General features: G+C 39.7%; 1 protein-coding gene and 1 non-coding gene across 2 annotated transcripts in view; both read right to left on the bottom strand.

Moving 5' to 3' along the window:
- TMEM62 (transmembrane protein 62) overlaps positions 1-25,867 on the bottom strand; it is a 34,538-nt gene that overhangs the window by 866 nt on the left and 7,805 nt on the right. The window contains exons 6-13 of the mRNA XM_056133447.1: positions 22,301-22,425; positions 21,780-21,902; positions 19,724-19,879; positions 17,864-18,023; positions 11,033-11,146; positions 8,163-8,247; positions 4,548-4,652; positions 1,928-2,046 (exon numbers count right to left, since the gene is read on the bottom strand). Coding sequence (XP_055989422.1) covers positions 1,928-2,046; positions 4,548-4,652; positions 8,163-8,247; positions 11,033-11,146; positions 17,864-18,023; positions 19,724-19,879; positions 21,780-21,902; positions 22,301-22,425 — 987 coding nt within the window. The remainder of the gene's footprint in view (positions 1-1,927; positions 2,047-4,547; positions 4,653-8,162; positions 8,248-11,032; positions 11,147-17,863; positions 18,024-19,723; positions 19,880-21,779; positions 21,903-22,300; positions 22,426-25,867) is intronic.
- Positions 8,900-9,001, bottom strand: LOC130042185 (U6 spliceosomal RNA). Its single transcript, XR_008795154.1, has one exon. It is a non-coding gene; the product is annotated as a U6 spliceosomal RNA (small nuclear RNA).

Genomic DNA, 25,867 nt, shown 5'->3' with positions numbered 1-25,867 from the left:
GGGTCAACTCTGATTTTCTCTGCCTACAACACACTTGCTTAGAACATTCAACAGTTGGCTTGTAGTTAGTTGTATTTATGCTTCTATCTTTTGATTGAAAAGTAGGTATTTTTGTTCCGTTGACGCTTTCAGTGTTTAAAAAGAGAGAAATGAACTGTGGGCATGTGTGTACACACATACACACACACACAGTTTTGGGAGGGGAGAGAAGAAGAAGGGGTTGTGTATCTTTTTTCTTACCTGCATATTATTTGAAGTACCATAGGTACTGGAATACAAATTACAAGATTTAAGTTAGAGTAATTCATGAGTGGCTACTGTATGAATCACTCATTCACCAGTAATTGAACAGCCAAGTTCAAAAGGTGCATCACAGAGAAGATTATATTTGAACAGTGAGAAGACAGACATCCCTCCCCCTACAAAAAGTAATTACAGATGGTGATAAATTCAAAGAAGGAAATAAGTGGGTTGTGAAGGTAATTAAGAGATGGGCTTAGGTCTAAAAGACAGGAATGTGGGTATAGGAGGAAGTATATTATTTCAGGCAGAAGAAACAAATGAAAAGTCAGAGGTAGGAGACTTTTGGTCTCTTTAGTTTTAGGAATGGGAAGGCAAACCCAGTGGTGCTCAGGAAACCATATGGGGTGCCAGGGATTGAACCTGGGTTGGTTACATGCAAGGCAAATACCTTAACCCTTGTAATATCTTGGGCCCTGTGTTTAAATAATCTGTAACATGACAACTGCAGTAATGAGCAGGACCCAGAGTATATGACTGCCCTGCTTAAAGGGTTCTAAGATGAGAAGTGAGTGGTCAGATTAAGGTCAGATTTAAGTTTTTTTTTAATGTCTCCAGGGAAGCTTGGCACACTACTGGCAATATGTGGCTCAGCTGTAAGGACTTATAGTTTGGTGCTTGGGACCACAGGGACCACCACAGGCATGCTCAGGGTCCACCAGAGTTACATCTGGTGGTGCTCAGAGGGTGATACAGTACTGGGGATCAAAGTTGGCTCCTCCAACATACAGGCATGTGCTTTAATCCTTTGAACTATCTCCCAAGCCTGGGTTAAAATTTTCAAAGGACCAGTAGATAGTCTTGGCAAACAGAGTACAAAGAGGCAGAGTGCCAGCAGGGAGCCGGTGATGAGGTTACAGAAGTAACCTAGACAAAAAAGTTTATGACTTGGAGAGATAGTATAGTGGGTAGAGCATTTGCCTTGCATGTGCCTGACTTGGGTATGATCCCCAGCATTACAAATGGTCCCTGGCAGAGCCAAGAGTGATCCCCAAAAGCAGAGACAGGAGTAAGCCCTGAACACCATTGGGTATGGCCCCAAAGCCAAAATAAATATAATGAAACAAAAAGATTATGACTTAGACTGCCACAGGAGAGAAGTGGTAGGTCCTGATGCTTTAGCAAAGAGGATGCACTTGATGATGAAATAAAAACTTTTGAGGAAAGTGAAGAACTGAGGCCACACATCCTAGAGAAATGATAGAGTCATATCTCTATCACAGCTACTATCACTCATTCTACAAATCATTCCAATGCCTCCCTAGTTGGGGAATAGTATTGATCATTCTGGGAAACAATGTAAAGCTGAGCTAGATGCAAGACCTATATAAACATTTATAAAGTATAGTTACACAAAGAATGTTCTGGTTTGTAGGCAGTGTCAACTAGGTAGGGGCAACACATCTTTCTCTAATCCTGCTGATCATATTTTACTGCCCCATTAGGAGGTTGTAAGTGGTTTTCAGATTGTGTTTTTGAATTCCTTATCACCTTTGATATTTTCCCTAAGCCCCATTAGATTAAGGAAATAAATAATTGGCTAAATATTTTCCAAATCTACTTATGGAACATTCCTACATATCAGAGAAGGACAAAATGTCCCGAAATTGCACATTTTACTTCTCACCTGGAGAATTCCAATTACAAATGTTGAACTGCCTTGTAGAAAATGCCCATCCACATAGATTCCAAAGGAAAAGCAGCAACCGTATTTGCCTTTAGTGATTTCACCTACAAACCACGGTCCTGAAAGAGGGGCAATGGATAGGAAAGGATAAAATTAAGTAACGATTACTGTAAAGACATAGTCATTAGTTGCAGTTATAGGTAAAAAATAATGAAGAAACATGACACTAGGCATCTGTAAGCATTTTATTCACATAACTTTTCTTCTTTGCTAATCTTTAGGTTGTACCCCATGTCCAATAAAATTATATGCTCCATCACTTCATATTCTTCCAGATTATAAAACTGACTGAGTACATGTAACACCTGGAAGAAACATGCAACTTCTAGAGACCAGAAACAGATTAAAAGTATAGTTACAAATTTTAAGAGACTTTTGAAATATTAGTCTTAATAAAATGCATTCCATTTCCTTTAAGAAGCCTCTAGGTATTACACAGAAGTTAATTTTCCAAGTAACTAAGATCCCTTTACCAGTAAAATTTCAAGCACTGTAATCTTTCTAAAATGCACTTCTTTTCTTCTCTTTCTGCTTAATGTATTCAACCTTTTCTTACTAATCCACAATCAATACTTTATATAACAATTACATATTCAGGGTTAGCATTTACAAGGTTTATAACAATTACAAAGTTTACAAACAATAACAAAGTTTAACTTGCTTCTAGAATGACTGAATGACTTTTCTCTCCTATTATTTACTGTCCCTTCTCAGTGTTCAGGTTTCTGGAACTATATATTGTCAAGAGGGACAGTCACACTTCATTTCTCAAAACACAGATACCATTATTTTCTGGAAAAATATCAACTTTAAAATACCTAGGTGATTTCCTCGTGTGTATATTATTTTTTTTCTTTTTGGGTCACACCCACACTAAGCTCAGGGGTTACCCCTAGCTCTGTACTCAGGAATCACTTCTTCTGGTGCTTGGGAACCATATGGGACGCGGGGTCTCAAACCTGAGTTGGCCGCATGCAAGGCTCTACCCACTGTACTATCACTCCCGCCCCCCTCATATGTATGTTATATAAACTCCATTAAATATACATTAGTCTCGGGCTAAAGTGATAGTACAGTGTGTATGGTGCTTGCTTTGCACATTGCCAGGAAGTCCAGATTTGATCCCTAACACCTGAGCCCACCAAGAGTGATCCCAGAACACAGAGCCAGGATAAACCCTGAGTACTGCCAGGTGTAGCCCAAAACCAAAAATAAATAAATATGTATTAGTCTAAAAAAATATTTTCCATTCAAGCTTCAACTTCTAAAATTGAAGCTGTTTCCACTATTTTTTTTTTAGAGCCAAGAACCAAGTCACTTGCTTTGCCTCATAGTTAGTGACGTAATTGTCCAAAATAGCTTCAACCTGTCTTCTAACAAGGGTGTGAATCTTCACAGGGAACTCAGCCAAGCTAATTATACAGAATTAGAACATGTCATATTTTTAATTGACCCTACTTCCTGTTCTCTGGTAAGCTACCAATGAGCAAAGAAAAGTACAAAGGAATAAAAACTGAGTATAAATGACAAGTTACTAGGTAAATCTTTTCTAATTGAATTGAGTTACTAAAGAACATTAGTTTAGAAAAAAAAACAACTTGCAGGGAGAGATAGTATAGCAGATACAGTGTTTGCTTTGCACTAGGCATACCAGGGTTCCATCCCCAGCACCATATGGTCCCCAGAGCACAGCCAGGAATGATTCCTGAACACAGTGCCAGGAGTAAACCCTGAGGTGTGATCCAAAAACAAAACAAAAAAACTTGTGTAGTTTTATCTTCATCTAAGTGGTTAAATGATTTTGTAAGAATTACTCCACCCCTCTCAGAGAGCCCAGCAAGCTACCAAGACTATCTCGCCCCCAGGGGAAATCCTGGCAGGCTACAAGTGATGTATATGATATGCCAAACACAGTAACAACAAGTCTCACAATGGAGACGTTATTGGGCCCGCTTGAGCAAATCGACGAACAATGGGAGGACAGTGCTACAGTGCTACATGATAATAGAAGATTTCAGATATAGCTAAATTGAGAGCTCATCACAGGTTTTCTCTTTTTTGAGCTTTTTTTTTCTTAGTAGCTACATATTAGTAAATAGTCACTAAACTACATCCTAGACATTCTGCTTAGTACTAGTCACTGAATAAACAGGAGAGACATCAATAGATAGTCTAATGAGGCTAATGATAGACATGGATCAGATCATCATAAATTCTTATAGTCACAAAGAAAATGAAAGTCTAGAGAAACAGAAGATAACACTTTAAGGTCAGCAAAGAAGGCGTTGATGACCTTAAAATCTTTGAGGCGATGGCTTCTTTCTTCTATTAGGCTCCTATATAAATACTAACTTTGTAGTGGTACTCTAAAATTAACTTAGTAGCAACTAAATGTTCTTCAACTGTGTTAAGGAAGAAATTTATTTCCTAAGACTATGTCTCAGAAAATGGTGAACCATGTGCCATGTGATACTCTGGACCCCAAATGACTCTTCTCTCAAAATTCTCAATATATCCTTTGCAAAACACATCACCATCTTGGATTTTCTAATCAACTTACCCAGCACTGTATAGAGGGTCAACAACAACACCGAATAGTAGAAGATGTTTAATTTGCTCAACACATGAAGGGAAAATGAGGTCAAATTTAGAAATCCTGGAGGTCCTAAACAGAATAAATTTGAAAAATCCAGTAAACACACACCAAGTTCAATTTCCTTATAACACTTTCTAGAAGACTTCTATGAGCTATCTACAGTACATTTAGTGAATCTTGTGTTAGATGGTAACTATACAGATGTTCTATTTTAAATTTAGAAGTTAGTATTCTAGTAAACCACTCAGAATTGCAGAGGGTAGGAAGACAAAACAATGCTGAAGTGAGACTTGCACACTTACCAGGCAAACACAAGCACACCTTTTTCTTTCTGGTGACTGAGAAGTAACTACCAAAGGACTATACTATTTTATCTTCCTGTATGTTTGAAATGTAACTCTGTGCTCAAAGGATGATCAGATACTTTCCCTATAGAATTTGTTATTTAAATGTGTAAACTTCTTTTTTTTCCATAAATCCAGATAGTTTTATTTGAAGGCAATACTAAAATAATTAAATTACACAAACAGCATGTTAAACACAAAATGTATATATTTGTTATTTTGATGAAAATAGTATTGATAGGTAAAGTTATTTTATTTTTTTTAATTATATTTATTTATTTTTTAATAGTGAGGCACCATGAGGTACAGTTGTAGGCTTACACATTTTTGTGTTTGGGTTTCGATTATACAATGATCAAACACCCATCCCTCCACCAGTGCGCATTTCCCACCACCACGGATCCCAGCATCCCCTCCCCCCCCGCAGCCCCCATCCCACCCTGCCACTGTCGCAGGGCATTTCCCTCTCTCTCCTTTTGAGTGCCATGGTCTGCAAAAGAGGCATTGAGTGGCAATCATGCTGGTCGACAGTCTACCCTCAGCATGCTCTCCCATCATGGGCGGATCCTCCCAACACCCTTTATTTGGTGTTCCCTTCTCTTTCTGAGCTCCCCCTTCCCCTAACATGTGTGGTTGTCCTCCGGGTCATTGAGTAAAATTCCTGGTACTAATCTCTGCCATACTTGGGTGTTAGTTTCCTATTTTGTTACTTTATGTTCCCCAGATGAATGCAATCTTTCTATGTCTATCCCTTTCTTTCTGAGTCATTTCGCTTAACATGATACTTTCCATGTAGTACCACTTGTATGTAAACTTCATGACTTCGTCTTTTCTAACAGCTACATAGTACTCCATTGTGTAAATGTGCCAGAGTTTCTTCAGAGGTGTACAAAATATATCAGAAGACATCAAAATTATTAAAATTTATCCAATATAATCTTAAGTATTAATGTCTGATAAAATATTCAATTCGTGTTGTAAAGAAACTGGCTAATTGCATACAGTCATGACAGACCTCAGGATTCAGAGAAACAAGAGCTCTCTGACTTTGTAAAAATAAAGTAGAGATGCTAGCACAGGTTAAGGCACTTGCCTTGCATGGGGCCAACCCCAGTTTGATCCCCAGCACCATATATGGTTGCATGAGCCTTCCAGGAGTTAAAATGATTTAGAAAAAAATTTCAAGTTAGCAGTAGTCACCTGGGAAAAAAGTACATAGCAGAAATAAGCACTTATATATATAAAATAGTGAAAAATGGTCCAGGCTGAAATATGAAGATGACTAGTTAAGTAAGGTAAGATTGCTGTAGAATTTCTAGTATTTATCAGAAATGTTTGGTTATTTTATTTTGAGGGAGTTGGGAAGATTCCCTAGCAGTCCTTTAGGGCTGGCAATACTCAGCCCTAAGTATTGGGTATGATGATTAGTTGCTCACGTCTAGGACTAAGGTGCTGCTTGGGCCTACCTAGTGGTGCTAGTGGTGACAAGGACCACACCTGGAGATTCTGGGGGATATAAGTGCTGGAAAGTGAAATCTGGGCCTGAACTCATACACAGCATGTGCTCCAACCCTTTGAGCTATCTTATCCAGCCACTATGTTTGGTCATTTTTGAACTATATTATGTTCCCCTATTTTTGTTGTACCTCATTCTAACTGCTATGTGGCAACAAAAAATTAAATTCCACTTTTAAAAAACTGGGGGCCACATCTTATGATGCTCAGGGGCTACTACTAACTCAGCACTCAGAAGTTATTCCTAGTGGTGGTCAGGGGATGATATGGGATACCAGGGATCAAGCCTGGGTTGGCTGTGTGCAAGGCAAGCAACCTAGCCACTGTACTACCATTCTGACCTGAATTCCACTTTTTAATGTAGAGTACTGTGGAAAGAGAATGACAGTTTGAAGGATGTACCTCATCAAAATTAAAGACAATTTATTTTGATATCTGTTAATGGTGAGGACATTATGGATTACTTTTATTTCTTTAGGGGCCATATCCCGGCACTGTGCTCAGGGACCACACCTGGCAGCACTCAGGGGACCATATGGGTGCTAAGGATTGAACCCAGGTCAGCAGTATGCAAGGCAAGTGCCCTCCCCACTGTACTGTCTCTTCCACCCAGTTATGTGCTACTTTAAAATACAGTCATCTAGATTCTCAAAAAATTAGAAATTGAGCTCCCATTTGACCCAGCAATACCACTCCTGGGAATATATCCCAGAGAGGCAAAAATGTATAGTCGAAGTGACATCTGCACTTGTTTGTTCATTGCAGCACTCTTTACAATAGCCAGAAACTGGAAGAAACCTGAATGCCCAAGAACAGATGACTGGTTAAAGAAACTTTGGTACATCTACACAATGGAGTACTATGTAGCTCTTAGAAAAGATGAAGTCATGAAATTTACATACAAGTGGTACAATATGGAAAGTATCATGCTAAGCGAAATGAGTCAGAAAGAGAGGGATAGACATAGAAAGATTGCATTCATCTGGGGGATATAAAGTAACAAAGTATGAGATTAATACCCAAGAATAGCTGAGATCAGCACCAGGAGGATTACTCCATAACTTAGAGGCCAGCCGGGTATCCTAGAGGAAAGGGCTGTTCAGATAGAGAAGGGAGCACCAAATAAAGGATGTTTGGAGGATCCTCCCAGGAGGGGAGATGCATGTCGAAAGTAGACTATGGACTGAACATGTTTGCCACTCAATGCCTCTTTTGCAGACCACAACACCCAAAAGGAGAGAGAGAACACAGGGGATTTCCCTGCCACAGAGACAGGGGGGTGGGGGGATGGGGGTGGGAGGGATATTATCCATGGTGGTGGAAAATGGGCACTGGTGGAGGGATGGGTATCTGATCATTGTATAATTGAAACCAAAGCACAAAAAATTGTAAATCTACAACTTTAAAAAAAATAAAATAAAATAAAGGGAAAAAAAAAAATACAGTCATCTAGTAATATAAAGGACCATGACAAGGGCACAAGAGCCCAGGAATGTGGCTTAGTGGTAGAGTGCCTCCTTAGAGGAGTGAAGCTACAAGTTTGATGGTGAGCACCACTACATATCACCACATATGATTTCTGGCAGCAATGCAATGCACACCCAAGAGCATGTGCATACTTCAATCAAATATGTGGAAAAAGCACTACAAAGTGTACCACCCCTGGACAGCATAACAACAACAAAGGGAAGGGAAAAGGAAAACATGAATCAAGACTAACCTTTATGCTCTGCATATCCTCTGTACCTAAAAGCAATGACAACGGTGAGCTGAATCAGCACAATCATCACAAAAACAACCCGGGCCTGCAGAGAAATAGATGCTAATGTGAAACGGATACTTGGAGACATCTTTATTTAAAGCTTTTTCAAAATGACCTCATTAACAAAAATAGAAATCACCAGTTAAAGGTCCATGAAAAAAACACACTCAAAAAACTGATAGATTGCCTCAGCATTACATTTTTTAAAACTTGGATACTTAGACAATGTTGAACTAAGTAATTTTCTAGTTCTATAAAGCCATCAAATTTAAATGGTCTACTTTCATTGTATCAGCAGAAGTTTAATTTGTTTTTCTGTTTGTTTTTAGGATGAAGCAATTCTTTCTTTTCAGTCATTACTACAAAGACGTTTTCAGTAAATAAACTGTCTAGTGGAGAAAAGAGAAAGGAAAATCCTTGTCTAGCTGTCAGCAGTTGCTCTGTGGATCTTCCAATCCCACATGAAGTGGAGGTTCCGCCCTTCCTTCATAGCTTATCCACTCATCCTGCTGCTTCTTGATGGTACTCAGGTTTTTTTGCCAAAGCAGATATTCAATGAAACCAAGTTCTACCTTATATTCTTTGTTCAAATACCACCAACTCCATCACATCCTGCACCTTCCTTTTCAAAAGTACAGCACCAAGCTGGAATCCGTGAAGCTGCTGTGTTTTGGATAATCATCCAGTTATCTGACGGAAATGTGGGACATTTCACAAATTTACATGCCATCCTTGCACAGGAGCCAGATCGTCTTTTCTGTATCATTCCAATTTTAGTATAAATTGTGCTGAACAAATTAATTTGTTTCATTTTATTTAAAACCAATCCAAAACCATACTATAGATTGAGTGCATAGAGATTGCATTTTCTTTTGCTTTCTCAATCGAGAAGGTCATTCACTTGGAGATCAAAACGACATGTATTCTAGGTTTATTTCTCAAAGTATGGTGTGGTGTAGTATGGTCCCCAGTCATTTTAGTTATCCAGGCATAAGCTTGGCTGGAGCGATAGCACAGCAGGTAGGGTGTTCGCCTTGCACATGGCTGACCCGGGTTCAATTCCTCCGTCCCTCTCAAAGAGCCCAGCAAGCTACTCGCCCACACAACAAAGCCTGGCAAGCTCCCCATGGCGTATCTGTTATGCCAAAAACAGTAACAAGTCTCATAATGGAGATGTTACTGGTGCCCGCTGAAGCAAATCAATGAACAATGGGAGGACAGGACAGTGCTACAGGCATAAGCTCAACCCTAATGAATAAGACCCTGCTTCTGACTTATCTCCAGATAATTCATAAGTATACTAGTGTTTTCAAAGCCTCTTCTTCTAAGTGACTATCAAAAATTCCCCAAAGAAAAAATGACACAAAAATTTGTAAAATTATACATGAATGCCCAATAGTCATAATTTTACAAAGCTCAATCATACAAGTAATGAAAGTAAATTAAAATAACAACCATTTCTCATTTCAGCTCTGTTCTGGGAGATGGAATTAAAGGAAGTTTAAGTTGTCTTCTGAACATTGTAGTGTCTATATATTCCATAGGATAGGTAAGATCTTAAGGATCTTAAGGAATAAAGTAAAAGTTACCACAATTTCTCCAGAAGACAATTTGACAGTGTACATTAAAAACTAAAAACAGTGACTGAACAGATAGCTCAGTGATCTGGACTACATGCTTTGCATGAAGGAGGCCTTCGTTTGACCATCCCAATACCCTTGCATACCAGGTTTGGTCTCCGAGCACAGCGCAGGAAATACCCCCTGAGTACTGCCAGTGTGACCCACAAAACCAGAAAGCAAGAAACCCTAAAACCAAAACTATAATGATTTATTCATTCAAGAAATATATGTTAAGGGGCACTCTCTATTATATATACCAACAGACAATCCTTGACAGTATGAACTTTTATTTTAATGTAGGAGTGTAAACTTTAAAAAATGTAATAAATAATTTGTATAATTATGTAGTGAGAAAAAATATTGTAAACTATAAATGTGTCCACATTGATCAAGCAATTAATTCACTTTAGTAATTTAACTCCCTAAACTTATGTACATATATGCTTAGTTGCAAACAGTATTTATACAAGTACAAAAACTGGAAACAAGTGTCCAACAATAGGGGAGGTTAAATTAATAAATAAATATGACAACATAATGTAGCCAATACATATCATTATTCAAATAATTTAAGGGGCCAGAGAGACAGTACAGTGAGCAAGGTGCCCCCCATGCATGCAGCTGACCCGGATTCAATCCATGCCACCACATATGGCTCTTTGAGCACTGAGCCAGGGATAAGCCCTAAGTACAGCTGCGTGTGGCCCCAGAATCTCTCAAAATAAAAAATAACATAAATTGATGTGAGAAAACGTGTAACAAATTCCTCAGTGAACTAAAATCTGAGAGAATAAAAATATCTTTTTATACTGAAAATTCAGAGAAATATGGGGAAAGTAAGGAACAAAGGCAAAAAAATATAGTGAGTGTGTGATAAAGAATGATATGGGACTGATTTTTATAAATTTTTAAGTATTCTACATTATGTATTGTTTATATAAGAAGAAATTTTTTAAAGACATTTTAACTGGTCCCTATAATTACCTTAGTTATCCAGATTCTATGGTAATGATTAGCAACAGATCCCTAAATAGAGATTAGAAACATATTCCCAAATAGGTAAACCTATCTACACCTATACTTTGATTTTATTCTTTCAGGTAAATAATTAAAATTTAAATTTTAAAATATTCAGTTTTCACCTTATTTCTTTGGACATATCAAATCCATTAAAAACACACAGAACATTTAGTTGAATTTACTTACCACAATGTAGTGATCAGTAAGGAGAATAAATGATGCTATGGGATTAAATTTGAGATGTATATTCTCTTGAATAGAAAATACATGTTGAACACTTTTACTTCTTCCTGCAGAATCCTAGTTATAAGCACAGCAGATTAACTGTCATGTATGTTTACATATGTATATATTCCAAGATTAAGCTTCTAGTAACTTTGTCAGTTATATCTGTAATTTGCGATAGCACAGCGGTAAGCTGTTTGCCTTACACGCGGCCAACATGGCCAACCCGAGTTCGATTCCTCCGCCCCTCTCAGAGAGCCCGGCAAGCTACCGAGAGTATCTCGCCCGCACGGCAGAGCCTGGCAAGCTCCCTGTGACTATTCGATATGCCAGACACAGTAACAACAAAGTCTCCAATGGAGACGTTACTGGGCGCGCTCGAGCAAATCGAAGATCAACAGGAGGGCCTTTACTTTACTTACTTTACTTATATCTGAGTATTTACTTTTGATTCTTCCTATAAACACTGTAATCAGAATGTCTTTCAAACTGTATAATTCAGGGCTGGAGCAATAGTACAGCAGACATGGCATTTGCCTTGCATGTAGTCTCTCGGACTCGGTTCCCAGCATCCCATATGGTTCCCCGAGCACTGCCTGGAGTAATTCCTGAGTGCAAAGCCAGGAGTAACTCCTATGCATCGCTGGGTGTGACCCAAAAAGCAAATAATAATAATAATAAATAATAATAATAATAAACTGCATAACTCTAGAGGCACAATGGGTAGGGTGTTTGCCTTAATCACTTAATCACTAACTTCCCATTAGTCGTCGATTTGCTCAAGCGGGCACCAGTAACGTCGCCATTTGTCCCTGTCGCGTGCTAGTGTAGCCCAATGGCATCTGTTCGCTCCGGGAACATGAAGGGCCTCAAACCGATCGTTCATGATCTTGACGAAGAAGTCTGACCATCTGGAAGGTGGGCGGCCACGCGGTCTTTTGACATCCCGTGGAATCCAGTCGGTAACAGCTCTAGTCCAGCGGTCGTCTTTAAATCTCATTACATGACCAGCCCATCTGATTTTCGACACCTTGGCAAATGAGACAGCGTCCCTGATTCTTGATCGTCAACGGATGTCAGAACTCCGGATTCTTTCTCTCATTTGAGTGAAACGTGATATTCCAAGCATAGCTCTTTCTATTCTTCTTTGGGAGACCATGTAAGGTGTTTGCCTTACATGCGGCAAACCCAAGTTCAATCCCTGGCATTCCATATGGTCGTCCAAGCACCATAAGGAATGATTCCTGAGTGCACAGACAGGAGTAACCCCTGCACATCACTGGGTATGGCCCCAAAACCAAAATAAATAAACTATGTAACTCTAAATTTAACATGGAAATATTAACATAGATTCAAACTCTATTGTTTGAAAGTACTTGTATTTCCCTGCATGAAAGGGCCTAGAGGAAATAAGTAGCAAGGAGTTACCTAGGCTATTGCCCAAATAGTGGACTCAGAATACCATTTCTCACCAAAAAACAGTGCTCTATTGTATCCAGCTTCCTAACTATGTCTCCACTGCACAGGAGTTGAGAAAAATCTGGCAACAGTAAAAGGTTTCAGAAAGCACAATGATCAAAAATCAGTTCAAAATCAGTCACCTAATAAATATGAAGTATTTCTGGAGAAGCGCTCATCCATGTTGCACTTCTCAAGTTAAAAGGAGTTATTAGTTATTAGTTTTCTTAAGAAAGCTTGCTTTAGAGAAATTGCTGATTTCAGTTTTTGAATAAGAAGTAAAAAGAATTTGGACACTTGTCAAAACAAAGTAAGAGGAACTAGAGATTTAGTACAGCAAGCAAGGAGTGTGTCTTATAGGCTGTCAAACTGGGTTTGACATTCATCACCATATATAGTCCACTGAGCACATTTACGAGTGATTACAGAGCCAGTAGTAAGCCCTGAGCACAGCTGGGTGTGGGTCAAAAAACAAACAAACAAAAAAGTAGGGAAATTATAAGTTGTCTAATTAAAAATATTAAAATAAAACTAAGAAAAAATTACTGGGATTGTACCAAAGGATACAGTGGCACACTCTGAGGCTCCTGCTAGCCTCATATAAACAATTTTAGCCTCAAAACAAACAAATGCAATGGACTGAAACATATCTGTTGTGTTTTTAAATTCTGAATTCATAATTAGGGATCACTCTTAAAAATGAGTATTTACACCTCCTCCAGATGGAACCCCCGGTGACCATGAGCCTCTACAAGCATAGCTCGAGTATGTGGGAACCAGGACTTGGACTTTTACTCCAAACAGCAGGGACTGCCCCAGCTCCCAGGTAACCTCTGACTCCGGAAGTCATGCCCACAACCCGCCCCCCAGCGCCATCTTTACAGCACACAGCTGCAGAGAAGAAAGGCCGCTGGGCGGCTCCACAGCTCCCGGAAAATGCACCGGGTCCCAAAAAGAGCTGAGATCACCGGGAAGTCCCAGATGGGGTAGGTGCCACATCCCGCCTCCTCCAGATGGAACCCCAGTGACCATGAGCCTCTACAAGCATAGCTCGAGTATGTGGGAACCAGGACTTTTACTCCAAACTGCGCAGCCGCTTATGTGGCCGCGCAACATCCCTATATACAAAGTGTTCAATGGAAAGTAAATCATCCAACGTTTCTCCCTGAAAATCAGGCTTAACGCTTATACAAACCACAACACCCAATAGGAGATAGAGAACAAAAGGGAATGCCCTGCCACAGAGACCGGGTGGGATGGGGGGTGTGGGGTGTGGGAGGGATACTGGGATCTGTGGTGGTGGGAAATGGTCACTGGTGGAGGGATGGGTATTCAAAATAAATTAATTAATAAAAAAATGAGTATTTAGTCACTTTTGGCAGATGCTAGGGAAATGATTCATCATTCTCAAACTGGCTTAGGAAAGGGAGGATACAGGAAGAATTTAAATGTATTCTGCCTTTCCTGAATGAATTCTGTGTGTGGGTTACCACATAAATGAGGGAAACATTTTCTTCATAGAACTATTGTAATTAATACACATAATAAGGAGTGGCAATTTTAGGGTCAGAGAGATAGGCAAGGGGTTAAGGCATCTGCCTTAAATGCAGCCAACCCCAGTTCAATCTCAGCACCACATTTGTCCCCCCAAGCACTGCCAGGAATGACCCACTGAGTGCCAAGAAGTAGCCTCATACTACAGGGTATGACACCAACCCCCCACCACCAAAAAGGAGTGGCATCTTGAATTATCATTTATAACCAGTTTATCATTTATAACTATAATTTAGTTATAATCAGTATATAATTCAAATAAAATAATCTACACAGAGATCATCAATTCCTGCTAAAAGTCCTTCTGTGAAAAGTGGATTGGGCACTTTACAATAAATACAGGGCTAAGCGAGAAGTGTACTGGAACTGCTTGTTAAACTGTGAAAGATTTTGCAGGCTGGCTGAGACTTGGTATTAGAGCTTAAACCTAGTAATGGTACGCCCGCTCCTCTCTGGAAAGAAAGATGGCGGCCGCACGGGAGCCTTGTGGACAGCGGGTTTGAGCCAGGGTTGGCGGGAGCGGCAGGGACCTCATGGGAAGGGGGGCTTTGTGGGCCGTCCCCCACGCCCCACCGAGGTCGCCAGCTGCCCCCCACGAGCGGCTCTCCGGCACGGCCACGGCCCCGGAGGCACAAGGACTTAGCACAGAGAACCAGCAGCTTGGAGCAGAAAAGCAAATGGACTATGTGTTAAACAGCGCCACCAAGCCTGCCCGGAGGGGAAAGGGTGTTGACCGGCCCGCCCGCTCCTCTCTGGAAAGAAAGATGGCGGCCGCACGGGAGCCTTGTGGACAGCGGGTTTGAGCCGGGCTCGGCAGGAGCGGCGGGGACCTCATGGGAAGGGGGGCTTTGTGGGCCGTCCCCCACGCCCCACCGAGGTCGCCAGCTGCCCCCCACGAGCGGCTCTCCGGCACGGCCACGACTCCAGGGCACAGAAACCAATCTCTTAACTATCTAACTTTTAATAGAAATTCTTCCAGGGTCAATAAGTAAAATAGCAGAAATTCAAAACCGCGTGGCCGCAACAGCGGCCGCGCGACATCATTTTATTCTTAAACCAAGTTGTAGAAAGCAAATCATTTCACAACGCTATTTCAGCATGTCTGATTGTGGGGGGTGGGTCGTAAACTCTAAACAATAATTGTGCATCTTCTATCGAAACAATCTATCTAGTCAAAGTAGATAGAGTATTAACTAGAACTCATCTGCCTCACAAGAATTGGGAGGGGTGGGAGGTGGGGGTCTATTGGGGTTCGGGGTTAAAAATAAGTATTGGTAAAGGGAAATGTGTTTGATATTTACATGACTGAGACCTAAACCCGAAAGCTCTGTAACTTTTCCCACAGTGATTCAATAAATAAATAAATTATTAAAAAAAAAAAAACCTAGTAATGGTAGAATAAGTTATGCCATGATAACTGTTATAAAACAGGGGAATACTCTAAATCAGGGTGACCCCCAACTTCAAAACTGCTCCAAGTTAATTATCAAATATTTTACCAGGATCCCAACATTTGGCGATCTTTTTAAGTTTCAGGCAGAAAATAAATTAGTGGTTGCCTGACAGGATCACAAGAAAATTCTGATGTTTCGGTAGTAGTAAACACTTAAGGCAGTATATATGTATAAAAACTCACCAAATTGTACTCTTTAAAATGTAGATTCTGTTTGTTTGTTTTGTTTTGGGGTGCACTGGCAGTGCTCAGGGCTTACTCCTGTCTCTGTGCTCAGGGATCATTCTGGATAGGTTCGGGACACTATACGGAGTGCTGGGGATCAAATCTGCTTGCAAGGCAAGGCCCTACCTGTACTCTCACTCCAGCCCTATATGTAGATTTTTATTTTTATTTATTTTTTTGCTTTTTTGGGTCACACCCAGCAATGCACAGGGGTCACTCCTGACTTTGCACTCAAGAATTACTCCTGGCAGTGCTCAGGGGGACCATATGGGATTCTGGAACTTGAACCTGGGTTGGCCACGTGCAAGGCAACCACCCTACCCACTGAACTATTGCTCCTGCCCCATGTAGATTTTTATATTATACTTCAATACTTCCTTTTTTCCTTTTTGGGACACACCTGGCAAAGCACGGGTTACTCCTGGCTTTGCACTCAGGAGTTACTCCTGGTGGTGCTTGGGGCACAATATGGGATGCTGGGAATCAAACCCGGGTCAGCCGTGTGCAAGGCAAACATCCTACCCACTGTGCTATCTCTCCAGCCCCATCAAGAGTACCATTTTTATATTAAATTAAATGTCAAACATAAAAATCATATGATTTCACATATTTACTAAGGATTAAATAGTCAGAAATGCTAAGTGTGATTTATTTCTTCATAAAACTACAGAAACTGGGACTTGAAATTAATCTAAAAACTAGGGAATTCCCCATACCCAGGAGAACAGGTTTCCAGTGGTTGCTTTTACTTTTTATCCATGACTGTAAAGATAGGGAACAGTGTATTCTAGGTACACTTGTACTTTAAAGTCTTTTCAAAATGATCCAACTTCTAATATGAAAGATATGAGTTCCCAACCATTCCATCTTCCCCATTTTCCATGAATTCCTTCTTCCTCCTCAGTGAAACACTTCTAAAATAGGTGGAACATCAAATTCCCATCTATGAACTAGGATAAAACTACCTACCAATGTTTGATTATTATATGGATTAAGTGAGAATTTCAAATTGTCTAGTCTCTCCTGAGAAGGAAGCCAGCAAATAGCTTCCTCATGCCTAAATCCTTTGTGACAAAAAAATGATTTGGAGCATGTGAGGTTGGAACGATGTACGTATGGAACCTTATCATTAACAGCATTGAAAACCATGGTGACAAACTAAAATGAACTATTACAGATGTAACAGTTAAAAACTATCATCAAATTGTAAAGTGGTAGAAAATGGCAGATTCTTCTGTAGAAACTTTTTTCTGAGCACATTCTATCCCTGTAAAAGTTCCATGTTAATGAACTGATGATGAGGATATGGTCACTTTCTTCTCTGGCAGGTGCTAGTGCATTAAATGTCTTCAAGTTGAATCAAAATAAGAAGAAGAAAACTATTGCTGTATATGCTTATCAATGCATATTTCCCAAACAAAAAATCTTTGCTGTCTTGAAAATTCTAATCTAGAACTTTCAAAATAATAAACAATTTTTCTTATACTTGGGCTGGAGCGATAGCACAGCGGGTAGGGCGTTTGCCTTACAAGCGGCCAACATGGCCGACCCGAGTTCGATTCCTCCGCCCCTCTCGGAGAGCCCGGCAAGCTACCGAGAGTATTCGATATGCCAGACACAGTAACAACAAAGTCTCCAATGGAGACGTTACTGGGCCCGCTCGAGCAAATCGACGATCAACGGGAGGGCCTTTACTTTACTTTACTTTACTTTTCTTATACTTGAAGACAATCACCACAGGCATGGATGCATAAACACATGCTTTTGAACTCTACATATTCTACTGTCTTTGGGTATAGCAGGACATTTGCTTCTATTACTAAAAGACTGGCTAAATCTGAAAGGAAACATAATAATGGATCTCTGGGATTAATGGAGTGGGCCTGCTGGTCAGCAGTCACATGTTTATCTTCCTCTCTGCCTAGCTTTTAGTCTGCAAGTAGAATTACTCCCAAGTGCCTCTTTTCAGAATATAGTCAATTCAGTACATTCAATTTTTTAATTAATTTTGCTTCACTTTAACCAAATTACTAAAAAATAAAGCAAACAGATTTCAATGGGGTTGCAGTCTAATAATTTATATGTCAAATTCACTGTCTTACCTGGACAATTACTTCTATGTTGTGAGAGCTATGACTGTAGTTTTCTGGATTCCATTTCAGTATGAAAATAGGACCAGACAAATGAATTGCTTGCCCTAAAAGAACTCCATCAATCTTAACTATGACAGAAGCAATAGAGGATAAGGAAAACGCCAAAATTCTAAAATGAGAGAAAGTATAAGTACATGGTTTTAGAATTTTTTATTGTTTTTTTGAAAGAGAACCACCCCATTCTGAAAAGACATAAGTACAGACACAACTATCTCACTGTAAACTGTTCATCTGACCACTATTCATACAATCTTATTTCTTGCTGAATGGTGGCTTTTGGAGTTGTATAATTCAACAAACCTATGATAAATTAGAACTTATTTTACTTACTAGAAAGAAAAATCAATTGTCCTTTTTTTAACTTCTTTTGTTTGCAGAGGTGGGGAAAGAGGGAGTAATGGGGATTGTATTATGGGTCTACTCCATGCCCTGTGCTCAGGGGTTACTCCTGACAGTGGCTTCCCAGGGTCAGCAACTTACAAGGCAAGCGCCTTAACCCCTATCTCTCCAGCCCTATCTTTTGACAAATTAAGCTGGAGTTCATCAAAGTTCTTTCTAGAGAAACTGCTAGTTATTCTCACAGGAGAATATGGGTCAGACATCTCACTTTGTTAATGAATATCAAGCCTACCACCTTTCCTGGAAGTCGCAAACAGAGCTAAGGCAACCCTCTCTTTCAGACATTAACATTTAAATCTGATATATAGCTCCAATTTAAAAAATAAAAATTTAAAAAATAAAAATGAAAACTAATATATATGTTCCACTTCACTGGTGAAATAAAGTAACCTAGAATAATTGGTAAATCTAAATGAGCACAATTTCTAGGCCACAGAACTAGTACAGAAGTTAAGGACCATGTTTTGCATAAGGTTGATCCTGTTTCAATCCCTGGTACCACATGGCCCACACAGCATCACTAGGTGCAGCCCTTGAGGCCCCTAAGTATCTCTAGGGTTCTCACCACTGCAGGCCTGCAGCAGCACTACATCCTCACCTCGCACTAAACCACCAGCTGAGTTGGCAGAAAATACTGGGAGGGGCCCCATGCCTTCTGAAGAACACTTGGGAAGCAACATACCTCACGCCGGAAGTATAGTACCAGTAATGATGAGAGTGCTGTAAAATTAGCACTTACATTGTTTGATAATATTATATAGCAGTATCTGTTTTAAAAGTAATTGGGTACCTTGTGTACTGCTGCTGGGAATGTAAAAATAGTGCAGCCACTATGAAAAAGTTGGTGGCACATAAAAAAAAATTGAACATTTCTAGGTATATTCTCAAATGAATGGAAAGCAGGGATTCAAGCAGATATCTTGATATGTTCAAGACATTGTTCAGAGTAGTTAAGGTGGAAGCAAAGTATCTACTGATGGATGAATGGATGAACAGAATGTGTTATATAATTTGAGGGAATATTATTTACTCTTAAAAATGAAGAAAACTGAGCTGGAGAGATAGTACAGGGGCTAAGGTGATTATCTTACACACATTCAACCCTGGTTTGATTCCCAGCATCATATAAGATTCCCTGAAGACTGCCAAGAATAATGAGCACTGAGTGCAGAGTCAGGAGTAAGTCCTGAGCACCATGAGCTGTGAATCCAAAACCAATAACAACAACAACAATAAATAATAATAATTTTCAACTGAATGAGAATGAAACAGTAAGCAATTTATCTTTATACAATGTTTATATTGTTTAGAAAACTAAAGTGGGGCATCTCATAGCTTTCCATGGGAACATAGTCACTTGCCCTCCATCAATACCAAACTAAAGTTTCATTGTGGAAAAGTGATACATACCTGATATGTGTTGAATGAAGAAGTCTCTCTAATGGTTCATGTTTAGCACAACTATAGAGGAGGGACTTAGGATTGGTGATAAGAACCACAGGCCATTCACCAAAGGTCAAATCTGCAAAGCTAAAGAGGTCATGATCAAAAGCAAAGATCCGGTACCTAGAAATCAGAGAACAATACAGCACTTTAGTGACTTCAAACCATGAGAGCAGGAAGATTGTCAACAGAACAAGTATAAAAATACATAACTAGATGTTTGAGGTCATGAGTCTGAATGAAGAGTAGATAATATTATTTTTGTCTTCCTTTGACCCTATCAACTTTGCATTTGTCACAATTGGGACCTAATTGAAACAACTGACTGTGCTCTAAAACAATGCCTGGTAAGTAGCATGCACTCTTTAATTTTTAAATAAATGCCTATTGAGTTATTTAACTTGATTTTATTCTGTAAAACTCTTTTAAAACTAAAACATGATTCACCATAAGCCTAACATTTTTCATCTCATTAACAATTTACAGAACATTAAAATTAACACAATTAGAAACCTTTCATTTTTCTTTTATTCATAATTAATTAAAAAAATTTTCAGTCACTTCTGACACTGCTCCAGGGTCCATGTAGTATAGAGGATTGAACCTGGGCTTCCGGCATGACTGTATGCAAAGCATGCATTCAGCCTGTTGAGCTCGGGCCGGAGCGATAACACAGCGGGTAGGGTGTTGGCCTAGCACACAGCCGACCCGGGTGCAATCCCTGCTATCCCATATGGTCCCCCAAGCACTGCCAGGAGTAATTCCTGAGTGCAAAGCCAGGAGTAACCCCTGAGCATTGCTGGGTGTGACCCAAAAAGCAAAAAAAAAAAAAAAAAAAAAAAAAACCAGCCTGTTGAGCTCTCTCTCCAGTCCTCATTGTTCTTCTAAAGCTTTATTCATATAATTTGAAGGAACTACAGTTGTTTTGATTTTCTATATGCACTAAAGAGCAACCAAATTTTTGTTTCTCCCAACTTTTGGAACCAATGATTAACTATGGGAGATGAACAATGCTCCCACACATTTCCCAATCTCCTGTAGTAGGTCAGGACCATGTGACTTGTTCTGGCCAGTGGGCTGTGAACAGAAGTGACATGCATCACACTTCTGATCCAAAGTACTTGAGAATGGATATGAGTTTTCATTGTTCTGTTCCCTGCTCTGAAATTGAGAAGTAGAAATAGTGGTATTATAATATGGAGGAAGTCTGAATCCCCAAGTCACCCAATGAAAGAGAGTGCCTCTACATCATACATATTGGTTTTACAAAAATAAAAAACCTAAATATTTGCTGCCAGGTTGTTTCTTTTTTGGCCACAACGGGTGGTGGGGAGAAGGGGGGACACGGGATGGGGGGCACACCTGAGGATGCTCAGGGTTTACTCCTAGCTCTACACTCAGGAATGACTCCTAGCAGTGCTTAGGGGACCATATGTAGTAGTGGGGATCCAACCCAGGTTGGTCACTTGCAAAGCAAGCACCTTACCCACTGTACTATTTATCCAGCCCCAACCATCTATTATCTTAAGTCTAATTTCTAGATTTATTTGCTTTAGCAACAAAGGCTAATTTTTATTTTAAATAAGATCCTCCATAATTATTGTGCACACCAAGATTTGAGAACGACTTTCTAACTAGATGCATCTTGAAACTCTTACAAAGCACAATGAAAATCAAAGTGTTCCAACAAGATTTCCGTATAAGACAAATACTGCTAAGCATACATGTTACTTCCAAGATACAAAGACAGGGCTAGGAAGATGGCTCAAAGGGGTGGAGTGCATGCCTTTCGTGTGCAGGGGTCTCAGTCTGATTCCTAATAGTGCATGAGCCCTGAGAAACCCTAGCATCCCTGGCTTGACCCATACCATAGGCACAATTGGAGAGACCCCTTATAAAAAGAGAAATGTAAATATATTTCACATGTTTTCCCTCCACTGGGATCACTCCTGATAGCAATAAGAAAACGATCATTGCTTCAGCGAAACTATCAGCTTTACTTTTCAAGGGTTAGTTTCCTCACCTTCTATTATTCTTCCAGTCTCCCAACTCCAGTTCCATGGTACCCTGGATGTGACGCGTGTGCAAAACAGGCATAAATCCACCAAGCGTATGAAGGTGCCCACAAAAATAAGCTGTCGCTGAACTAAATAATAAGGGGGAGGGGGGCGGGGGGATAAAAAACATATATATGATGAAAAACACTTTGAAATCTCTCTTCAGAGAGAGATAGTCACACATGTGTGAGGCCCTGGTACCACAAAACAGAAAATCATAAATTTAAATATCTCATCAGAAAATCAAGATGGGTAGTGCAACATAAAAGAATTTAAAACAATTAATTTGGGGGCCTATTTGGGGGTAAGTTGAAAGTCTTACAGCTGGTAAGTCTGCTTCCCTTGCAAGCAAGCAGCCAGCCCGAGTTCAATCCCCAACACCCTAGAGGCACAGAGCCAGGAGTAAGCCCTGAGCAGGGCTGGATATGGCCCAAAAAGAAATTCAAAATAAATAAAAACAATTTTTTATTCTAGAAGGCTGACTTACCTCATAATTGATCGAATTCCTGGTGATGGAGAAAGGATGGTTGATGTCGTATAGTGTCCAAACCAAATACTGTGGTTACTCTGAGTACTTTCCTTGGCCAGTAATGAAAGTTCCCTCATCTTTTCCTGCAATGAAGAAAAAGTAAAAGGATTTTAATGAGGGCTCAGGCTTGTATCTAATGTCAACAAATGAAACAACCCCTTTCAAGTTTCATAACAATTAGCATACTAATTTGAAGGCTTAAAACCTACTATTTAATGATCTATAGACTTCAAATTGTTTTAAAATGTTTAAGTTTCAAATTTGCGATCTGTTCTTTGGACAGCCATTGATGTCTTCTATCTTTTCATTTGCCATAACTTGGATGTTTCATTTGCCACATGATTCATTTGCCACAACTTGGTGAGTGGTCCATGGGGGGGAGGATTTGTATTCTGTCCTGTCTCTGAACGGTACCAGCCCTCATGAAAACAGTCACACCAGAAGTTTTGCTCTGGAGGGTTATCTTAATAAGCTCAATAGCCTTTTCCAAATAGCCTTGGTTTGCTGCTTTGACATTTGTGTTGGCATTTCTTAAAGCATGGCTGTGATTTTAACATAGATGGCAAGGCAGAAAAAAAAAAAAGAAAGAAATTGGGTTCTTACTCCTGGAAACAAATTATGCAGAACTGGCGTAAACATGGACTTGTTTAGAACTTGGACTGTTAGTAGTCCCACATAGTCGTCTGGCTTCCTCACAGACTTAAGACCATTTCTGTTTGTGCTTGGGGCCAAGGCAAGGAGGAGGGAACCGTATCTTACTGTTCAGAAATGGGGACATGTGGTCTGTGACTGCCTCTCAAGTTTCGTTGGTATGAGATCAGAATTTTGACAGGAAGTGTGAAATGTGCATCCTACCCGGACCATGACTAGTATAACCTTGATAAGTCATTTTCTCTCCATGTGATGTGCATCTATGAGAGCTGCTAAAAAAAAAATTCAGTCTGTTCTCAAATGTCCTTCCTATAATCTTTGAGTTAAAATTTGTATCACTTTTGATTTAGAAAACATTGGAATGTGATGCTCTGAGTGCTTAGCTGCTTTGCTTTCTTTCTCTCAGTCTTTAGAGAGGCTTGGGGTGGACAGAATATAGGTCAATGATAGAGCATAGATTTCTGCATATGAGACTTGGCACCCCATCCCGCCCAAATACAAAATGCTTTCAAATGTGCAATGCTTTTACAAAAATGTTTCCTATTTAGCCTGTTAAGATGACACAAATAGTTGTGTAAAATATGAAGGTGTCAACTTTTTGCTGGATATTAATTTGTTTCTAGAAAGCTAAAAAAATGGCTTTTTTTTTAAACATCATGCCATACAACCTTCGAGTGAGTACAATTTGAGAGCTTCACTTTGGGGTATTGTTACCCAAATGAGTTAGACTTGTGGTTAACTATTTTTCATGCACAAACATTTTTATTCGTGTGTATGTGTGTGTGTAAGAGTTTTTTTTTTTTCACTTTACATTCTGAAATTGCTCCTTTTTCTGTTGTGCCACTGGAGATTTTGTTTCTGGTTTGATCAGAGAAACTATTCCTGACATAGGAAAGTCCCCAGGCAGACAGCTCATGGCTGCTCTGACTTTAGGAAAAGCTCAACTGCTATTTTTTGCTGGGGTCACTGCAGCTGTCTAGTGTATTAATAATTGAGAAAACTTGGAAGATAGGAGACTTAATATTAGTAAAAACATTTTAGACATGGCTATCAGAACTTCAAATGAAAGTGCTGCGGTTATTTCCCCTGGTAGAAATATCAACTCATTTACCCCAGCTCACTATAATGCATCCATAGAACGGACATTTGAAGATGTGTGTGTTTTCAACTTCTGTTGAAGGTGATATTTGTTGTTAAAATCTAGATTCCAGTTTATGATCATATTATTGCGGATTCTTCTGTGCAGATTTTGCTCTGTATGCAAATACATTATTTAGGGCTGGAGCGATAGCACAGCGGGCAGGGCGTTTGCCTTGCATGCGGCTGACCTGGCCGACATGAGTTCGATTCCTCCACCCCTCTCGGAGAGCCCGGCAAGTTACCGAGAGTATCTCACCTGCACGGCAAGGCCTGGCAAGCTACCCGTGACGTATTCGATATGCCAAACACAGTAACAACAAAGTCTCACAATGGAGACGATACTGGACCTACTCGAGCAAATCGATGAACAACGGGAGGACAGTGCTACAGTACTACAGAAGTTTCAAATAACTCATTTGATCCAAAAAATAATTCTGTGCTAAGTAAGTAGGTAAAATCCCTACTTGATAGATAAGGAAATTGAAAAATAAAAAATAATCTCTAGAGGTCCAGGATATAGCTCAGTGGTAGAGCCTTGCATGTGGGAAGTCCTGGGTTCCATTCCCAACACAAAAGAAAAAACAAAAACAGAATAATCTTTATGTACATTTCTTTAATTTATAAACTGTTACATCTTTATAAAAAATAAAGAACATCTAAGCCTCTTGATCATGTATTACAGATTGCAAAATAAGATATTAACATTGTCCACACGAAGCCTCGTCTCTGAATATTCTTGACACTTTTTCTCATAATAGCCAAAAAGGTAAAAACCACTAGCAAAATGCTGTGTAGCCATGCCATGGAATATTACTCAGCAATAGGCAGGAAAGAACCACTAATCTTCAATAGTTCTATGAGAAAAACGTTGTGAATAACATGGATAAATATCAGAAACATTATATTCAGAAAAAGGACATAAGTACAAGTTTGATGATTTATATGAAATTTTAATACAAAAAAATATACACTGGTAGAAAATCAATCAGTAATACCCTGGGACTGAGAAGTAAAGACTGTTCAGGAGAACTGTCTAGGATGATAAATAAAACGTTTTGTCTTAATTGCAGTGACAGTTAACACCAATATACACATTTATCAAAAGTCTTTTGACACATTGGCACTGGTACTGTAGTTTGTGTTTGGGGGACATGCAAGTGTGAGGCAAGTGTGAGTCACCATGGTCTATGCCACTGACATGTAAAATACTTACTAAAATTGGTGCAAGTTCCCCAAGCACCGCCAGGAGTAATTCCTGAGTGCAGAGCCTAGAGGAACCCCTGAGCATAACTGGTGGTGATCCAAAAAGAAAAAAAGTTGGTGCGAATTATTTTATGTAAGTTATTCACATAAAGCTGACTTCAAAAGTAATCTGTGCAGGGGCTGGAGCAATAGCACAGCAGGTAGGGTGTTTGCCTTGCACACGGCCAACCCGGGTTCGATTCCCAGCATCCCATATGGTCCCCTGAGCACCGCCAGGGGTAATTCCTGAGTGCAGAGCCAGGAGGAATCCCTGTGCATTGCCGAATGTGACCCAAAAAGCAAAAGAAAAAAATTATGCATACATAGATGTGAATTAATATTTTCTATAAATTGTTTATAGCAAGAAATTTTTAGGCCCTAACTGCAAAGTCTCAGGTGAAGTTTGGGTACCTGAATTTTTTGTTTTTAGTCCACACCTGGTAATGCTTAGGGCTTACTTTTGGCTCTCCACTCAGGGATTACTCCTGGTAG

Source organism: Sorex fumeus, unplaced genomic scaffold, assembly GCF_029834395.1.
Source record: "Sorex fumeus unplaced genomic scaffold, SorFum_2.1 ptg000098l, whole genome shotgun sequence".
Classification (NCBI taxonomy): domain Eukaryota; kingdom Metazoa; phylum Chordata; class Mammalia; order Eulipotyphla; family Soricidae; genus Sorex; species Sorex fumeus.
The sequence above is the reverse complement of the archived record's forward strand: the minus strand, read 5'-3'. Positions and strand labels throughout refer to the sequence as shown.